This window comes from Leucopleurus acutus (genome assembly GCF_964270905.1).
Source record: "Leucopleurus acutus genome assembly, chromosome: 12".
Lineage (NCBI taxonomy): Eukaryota > Metazoa > Chordata > Mammalia > Artiodactyla > Delphinidae > Leucopleurus > Leucopleurus acutus.
The window spans coordinates 49854510-49862477 of record NC_139154.1 but is presented as its reverse complement, the minus strand read 5'-3'; the positions used below and the strand labels follow the sequence as shown (position 1 = coordinate 49862477).

Genomic DNA, 7968 nt, shown 5'->3' with positions numbered 1-7968 from the left:
AAAGCCATTGCGGCCGGGAAGGCTCCACCAGTAACATCAATTACAGCTCAAAGAAACTACAGCTGAAGGATGTCGAGAATTAAAAGAAAATGGTAGAGTAAGTAAACCTCAATTTCCCCTACCTCACCTTCCCCCTTTGTGTCCCTTGCGGTTTCTCCTCTCCTCCGACGCTGGGTGCTCTTCCTATGCACATTCACTCCCTGGAGAAGCAAACCCAGTCTTGTGGCTTTACTGACCCTCCATCCAAACTCGCCCCTCAAATCAACTGGGTATGGACTTGCATTCCTAACAGATACCTGTAACTTAGTATGTCCGCAATCCAATTCCTGATCTCCCTCCCCAAAGCTGCTCCACCCACAGCTTCATCCTGGTGCTGCAGCAAGTCATACCCGACTCCCCCCCTTTTCCTCACACCTCTCGGAAACCCAGCTTGCTCTAAACTAGAAACAATCCCTGAAACTAACCAACTATCACCAAGTCTGTTACTACTACCCTGGCCTAAGTCCCCATCACCTCTCACTCCGTTGCAGTCACACTGGTCTCCTCTCGTGGTTTCAACACATCACACGTGTGCTGGCCTCTGCTCATGCCATTTCCTCCACCTAGAACACTCTTCCACAGATACCCACTTAGCTAACTTCCTCACCTCCGCCTAGTCTATGTTCAAATCTCTTGTCAATAAGCCCTACCCTGATCACATATTTAATTCTGCAACTGCACTCCCTAATCCCAACACCCTTACTCTTTTCCCCCCGGAAGTCACCATCTTCTAACATACTATATAGAATTCATTTACTCCTATACCTTGTACAGTTAGTTTATTGCATACTTCTGATAGAATGTCAGCTCCTTATTAGTTAGTTATTCACTGTCATTCACTGTTACTCAGTGACGTATATGTACCAAGCAACGGACTAATCCGAGAGTAGGCAATCAATAAATATGTTACATGAATGAATGTACATTGTTGAGAATTTACCTCCACAAAAATTTTAACAGCCTTATATATATAGCATCAATGTACCCAAATTATCTCACTACCTAGATCCCTTTTTTTTCATTTCTTTTTATTATTTCTTTTTATTTATTTATTTTGGCTGCATGGGGTCTTGGTTGAGGGAGGCATGCAGGCTCTTCATTGCTGTGTGCAGATTTTCTTTTCTAGTTGTGGCGCACAGGCTCCAGGGTGCGTGGGCTCTGTAGTTTGCAGCATGCAGGCTCTCTAGTCGAGGCGCACAAGCTCAGTAGTTGTGGCACATGGGCTCAGCGGCCCCACAGCATATGGGAACCTAGTTCCCCGACCAGGGATCAAACTTGCGTCCTCTGCATTGGAAGGCGGATTCTTTACCACTGTACCACCAGGGAAGTCCCTAGATCCCATTTCTGACCCTCAAACATCCCTCTGCACTAAGGCTTCAAAAATCCCAAACCTGAAGCCTCAACATCTACTTACATCAAAACATACTTATACTCATTTATGCCCCAAAAGAATTTACTTTTACAAATTAACCTCAAATATCGCCACCTATTTAGTATTCTTGCCAAAAAACATTTAAATGAGAATCTAATCATAAGGAAGCAATCCGACAAACCTGGACTGTAGGACATTCTGTAACGCAGCTTAATTTATGTGGACTTACTTAAATATCAAAATCATGAAACACACACAAGGGGGAATGGGGAATATTCTGGATTAACAAAGCAATGACAGCCAAATATAATATGTGATCCTTGATTTGATCATGAAGAGAGGGTTAATTATTAAAAATAAAAAAAGCTAAGAAGAAAAATTAACCTCAAAAAAGACACCACCACATACTCAAAACTTTGTTGTCTGGATTAGGAGTGGAATACCCTGAAACTAGAAAAGTCTTTGCAACAAGTTTGTAATTTAACTCTGGATTTGTCTAAAACAAGAAACAGTAAGCAATTACTACCGTTCTCTAGGTAGAGCCAGGTGCGGGGGGAAATCTGACCCAGGCCACAGGACACGGCCTGAGCCATGGGCACGTGCACCCTTGTGACTGCCACCGCAACCTCGGGTGGTGGGAGCACGGCCCTGCCAGGCGGGGCAAGAAACAACCACTAGCTCCTAACAAAGTTCTTGGTTCCTTCACTTTGTTACAAATGCTAGATTATCCAAAAAGCCTTGAAAGCATTTATCTATTAATGCTAGTGGAGTAAGATGATTTTTTTAAATCCTTCACACCACAAGCACAAACCTGTGGCTGTGTTCCCCTACATATACCACAAGACAAGCACTGGGTAAAGATGAATATTTATTCACTTTACAAAGAGAATGGTATTAAATTGCCATAAACAGCTCCATTTATAGACAAATATAACTATACATTACACCAGTAGCTGACTCTAACTTTCCCAAGATGCTCTATATGGCTCCAGCTCTATTAGTTGAGCACAGAAATCTGTCTGCCACCGATATCAGAAGTCCCTCAGAGATAATGGTTTTATGTTTTACATATTCACACGTGGGAAAAATAAACCCATCTCCCCAGCCCTTTCTTAGAGTTGAGCTTCCATCTGCATGTTCCCTAGAGAGCACTAAGCAAATACTGGCTCATTCTTTTAAAAAAACAAACAACAACAAAAAAATTACTGATAATTTGAGAAGGCTTTTGTAGCACACCAAAATATTTCTTTATACATACATAAAAAATCTTGAGTCGGATTTATTTTAAGGTAAACATACCCTAACACTGCCAAGAGTGGGTAATGAAAAGGAACACATTAAATTATGGAATTATAAAAATATTTTCTTTGGAAAAAAATTCCAACAAGGTTATCATTAATATCTAAAACCAAAGAGAAAAAATAAACAACTGTTCTTTGACCCATTAGTAATTTAAATAAAAATGAAAACCTCTTCAAAAGCAGCTGTAACTGAATCTTTTAAAAAGTTGCAGGTAACGAGCACTTCTAAATCTATACACTGATGATTCTTTACAGGCAACTTGCAGTCAAGAAAAATCCTCAATATGGCTAATTCTTTAGTTTTTAAATTATCATAATTTTTCTGTGTTTTAAAAAAATACTTCACATGACAGCTTAAAAAATAAGTGGTTGTTTTGGGGAAGCACTCCAAATATTCAATCTGACTCAAATCAGATTACCAGTCAATAGAGAAGCTAGGGATACTGGTGATTTTATTTTTTTTAGTCACAATCATTTTTACTCCAGTCTTTAGTTTTATCCCTTCACATTTTATGAAAATGTACCAAATTAAAATTTTTTCACTAGTGCTGCTTCATACCAGGATGTGATGAAAGATACCAACCTGAGATAAGAGCTGACTCCTTCACAAAAGTCCAGTTCTTGACCCTTACATGGGAAATGTCTTTATCTTCACTTACATCAATTCTTGGCATAACCAATCATACCGGGATATTACATTATAAAAATATACCATATATTGGACACTCATGTCAGTACACTGCAGAAAATGTATCTATTTGCTGTGTAAAGTTTATTAACATTTGAATGAAACTCTTATTTACACAGTTAAGTCTGGGGTGCTCAAGACAGCAAAGTGGCATGGGAGCCACCATTAGGAATTTGGAAATGTGCAGCGGTCCTTGGCATCTGTCACGGAGACAACCCTCCATAGGAGAACTCGGCAGCAGTGGGTAAGGTGAGCCAGTTTCCATAGTTCATTTGACTTGTTCCTCTCTGTTCATTCTTCTTCACTTTCATTTTCAGGATCTAAATCAGAATCTCCATTTAATTCCTTTTCACTTGCCACGTCTCTGTCCTCACCATTTTCCTCATCTTTTTCTTCAGCATCCTCTTCTTCCTCTTCATCAACATCCTCATCTTTTTCACCTCCTTTCTCTTCCTCATCTTCATCCCAATTATCCTGGTAGAGATATTAAGCAAGGAAAGCATGATTGAAGGCCTCGTTCTTACAGGGTACAAAGATATGAGGCAGATTCATGTACCAGGAAACAAATTACTCACATCAGAATCCTTATCTGCTATTTCATCATCAGACTCCTCTTCAGAAGATTCTGCAAGAAGGGGGAAACAAGCTTTAACTTTGTGATCAAAGCAGAGGACATAGCCCAGAAAGCTAAAAAGAATCAGATTCCTGAATTTATCTTTAGAAATATATTCAGCTATCATCTAAGAAGGAACATTGTTTATATTCTTATCTGCATAAAAGTACATGTATTATACTATTCCATCAAGATCTCATTGATCAGGACAAAGTATCAAAACCCTAACAAAATCCCATCTAAAACACTAAGTCATTGTACATTAACTATACTTCAATTAAAAAAAAAAAAAAAAAAAAACTAAGCCGAGGATGTGGAGAAAAGGAATCCCTGTGCACTGCTGATGGGAATGTAAACTGGTTCAGCCACCATGGAAAACAGTATGAAGACTCCCCAAGAAATTAAAAATAGAATTACCATATGATCCACCAAGTCCACTTCTAAAAATATACCAAAGGAAACAAAATCAGGATCTCAGATATAACTGCACTCCCATGTTCGCTGCAGCATTATTTACAATAGTCAAGACAGGGAAACAACCCAAATGTCCATTGATGGAAGAATGGATAAAGAAAATGTCTCACACACACACACACACACACAAAATAGATTATTATTCAGCCATGCAATAATAGGAACTCCTGCCCTTTGCAACAACATGGATGGACCTTGAGGGCTTTGTGCTAAGTGAAATAAGTCAGATAGAAAAAGGTAAATATTGTATGATCTCACTCACATATAGAATCTACAAAAACGAGATTCAATGATACAGGGAACAGACTGGTGGTTGCCAGAGGTGTCAGACAGGGGTGGAGGAAATGGGTGAAGGTCAAAAGACACAAACTTCCAATTATAAGATAAGTCAGTCCTGGGTAGATAATGTACACCACGGTGACCACAGTTAGCAATACTGTAACGTTTATTTGAGAGCTGCTGAGAGAGTCAACCTTAAAAGCTCTCATCACAGGAACAAAAGATTTATAACCGTGTGGTGATGGATGTTAACTAAACATTGTGATGATCATTTCACAATATGTACATATAGGATCATTATGTTGTACCCCCCTAAAACGAGCACAGTGTTATATGTCAATTATATCTCAATAAAACCAGGGGGGAAAAAAATCACAAAAAGTATAATTAATTAATTCAGGTATGCTTTTATGTCCTTCAGTTATATTTTATAGTTTTCTCTATAAAGGTTTTGTTTCATATTTTAGAGGTATTTCTAGGTACTTCATAGTTTTGGTTGCTGCTGTGAATAAGATCTTTTTTCCTAAGACATTTCTAACTGGGACATTATGGACATACAATACATTATTGGGACATAATAATGCTACTGATTCCTTTTTGCTAGATCTTGGTATCCAGTAAACTTGCTTATCTGAATATTTCAACGGTGTGACTAGATTATCAAATAATGAGATGTACAAAGACGGAATTTCATTGAATTATTTTTCTATATCTATTAAAATAATAGACAGTGCTCATGATATAACCTGTTAACATGGTAATAACTACATTAACAGATTTCTTGACGCTAAATCATCTTACAATCTTTAAATAAATTCTACTTGGTAATGACATATTATTTTACTTAAGCACTTCTGTAATCAATCTGCTACTTAGGATATTTGAGGATGGCCTGAGATGTTATTTTCTTGACTACACTTGTCCGATTTTGACTCATAAAATGTCTAAATTGTTTGTATGTGACAAAAATGACTTGTTCCTTAAAGACTGGTAAAAGTCACTTATAAAACCTGTGCCTGGTACCCTACGGGGAAAGGTTTTGACTAAATCAATTTAAAGCTATTAGCTTGTTCTATGTTTCTATTTCTTTTTTTTTTTTTTTTCTCTTTTTTTTTTTTCTATTTCTTTTTAAGTCAATTTTGGTCATTAAAGTTTCCCAAGAAATTACCTACACCATCTAGGTTTTTTGTATTGACATAGTTTGTTCATAGTGTTCTTCAAATCTCTTCCATACCTAACGCCCTTTTTTGTTTCTGTATTATATTTGTGCCTTCGCTTTTTTTTATTTGATCACATTTTTGCCAGTTTTGCCACAAGCTTGCCCGTTTTATTAGGGAAGTTGTGTGTCAAAGCATGATCTCACACTGATGTTTTTACAAAGTCACAGAACTGAGTCAATGTGAAAAACTAAATGTTCAGCCTATGCCCCAAGCTTTACCTTCTTCATACACCAACTTTGCCTTCTGTGCAGGACAAGTCGGTTCCTTCGTTTTTTCTGATGCTGTAACCTGAAAGATAATCAAGTGCTATTGTGAAGTAGAGTGTAAGTTTATCTCAAGTATCACAACGTTCCCCAACAGTAAACTCATCCTCAACCACTATAACAGATGACCTTAATACGATGTAGATCAAATACAGGGCAAAAGGCATATTCGTCAAATACAAGAAAGAATTACTCCGTAAAGGCTGAAAATACTTTTAAGGTAAACCAATTTCTTTCTGCGACAAAAAGCTGTAGAAATACCCTGTGACTCGTTGCTCATAGCACCACAACCACTCTAACTGTATTAACAACTGAAATATGACGGTGAGAACCTCCGAGTTAAAGCTGACACAGGCAGAACTAAGTTAACTTACTGTCAAATATATAACATTTCCTAGTCAAAAACTAGGTCCTGATTTACCAATTTTTTGCTGAAACAGGGTGCTTTCAACATTCAGGTAAACAATCCTTATTCCTCTCTCCATTCCCATCACATTCAAAAGTTTAGCACAAAACAATCTGATATACTCACTTGCGTGATTAGAAGGATGAGCTTTCCGTGAAGGTGGGAGAGTTTCTGAAAAGTTTTTACTCTGCTTTCCATTAACTGGTACAGTGTCCCCAGCTGGGGTACCAGGTCAGGCAACTAAGGAACAACAGCAACAAAAAAATGATACTTTGATACTATTATAATAAAACATGGATAACAAATATATAAATCATGCTCAGATATGCCTGAGTATTCAGCCCCCACAAATGCTTGCACTTCCAGTGGCAGTGGCAGTGTACACACAGCCTAGCAATGTCTCAAATTTTCAGAGGTCTTTACTGTCCTAACAGCAAAAAAATAATACATTAAAAAAATAATGATGCAAGGTCCGAAGGAGAAACTGCAAGAAGAGACAAACTGCAGGGTGGGACTTCTTTGTGTTGATCTTATTATTTCAGAGAAGATCAATATAAAGGAGACACTAACTAAAGAGTAACCCCAAGCACATACCTCTGGGCTAAAAAGGGCTTCACTCTGAAACTTCCTCTCTGATGATATCACACTATCTACCTCCATTAGGTCCCAGCAGCTAGAGGAAGCTTTCACAGCTTCCAGAGACCAGCAGGACAAAGTGACAGAATACAAAGCTGACCTTATGGTATTTCAAACATACTTCCTGTTAATTAACCCTCTGAGTTATACTTCAGAAATTAAAGCAGGAAATTATTTTCTTTGTCCCTCCAGAGCTTCAGAAAAAGGGACCCCACTCTTTGCCCTTTAATTAGCCTTTACTTGCCCTCCTATCTCTGACACAAGAGTAAATAAGAGTGTTTCATTCAAATGTTAAACTTTAAACAGTAAAAATGAGAGTGTCTGTACATTACTAAAGCCCCCATGCCTAGCACAGTCCTTGACTTAGAGAAGGTACTTAAAGATACCTGATAAGGAAGGAAGAAATGAAGGAAAGGTGGGGGAAGAGCACTGTTTTCTGAAGAGAGAAAACCGTTTTGGGCTGGAGTCCATACTTCCATGGTCTATTTTGCCCTGACCTAGAATGTTCTACGACTACTACTCCAGTAGTTATAACTTAGGGGTTGATTCCAGAAGGGATTTCACTACAAGTCCACCTAGGGCTCTTTTTGCTTCTAAGCAATTCAATGAAGTCACAAAATGAGTATCGTCCTATGCTTGTGGTAATCTTTCCATGCCCATCACCACGCCACTCAGAC

At 38.2% G+C, this 7968-nt stretch overlaps 1 protein-coding gene across 1 annotated transcript in view; it reads right to left on the bottom strand.

Annotated features, from left to right (window-relative positions):
- Nucleotides 1–2326: 2326 nt before the first annotated feature.
- Nucleotides 2327–7968, bottom strand: part of WDR43 (WD repeat domain 43) — a 47459-nt gene continuing 41817 nt past the window's right edge. The window contains exons 15-18 of the mRNA XM_082851933.1: nucleotides 6782–6895; nucleotides 6205–6274; nucleotides 3976–4025; nucleotides 2327–3874 (exon numbers count right to left, since the gene is read on the bottom strand). Coding sequence (XP_082708059.1) covers nucleotides 3692–3874; nucleotides 3976–4025; nucleotides 6205–6274; nucleotides 6782–6895 — 417 coding nt within the window. The 3' untranslated portion in view covers nucleotides 2327–3691. The remainder of the gene's footprint in view (nucleotides 3875–3975; nucleotides 4026–6204; nucleotides 6275–6781; nucleotides 6896–7968) is intronic.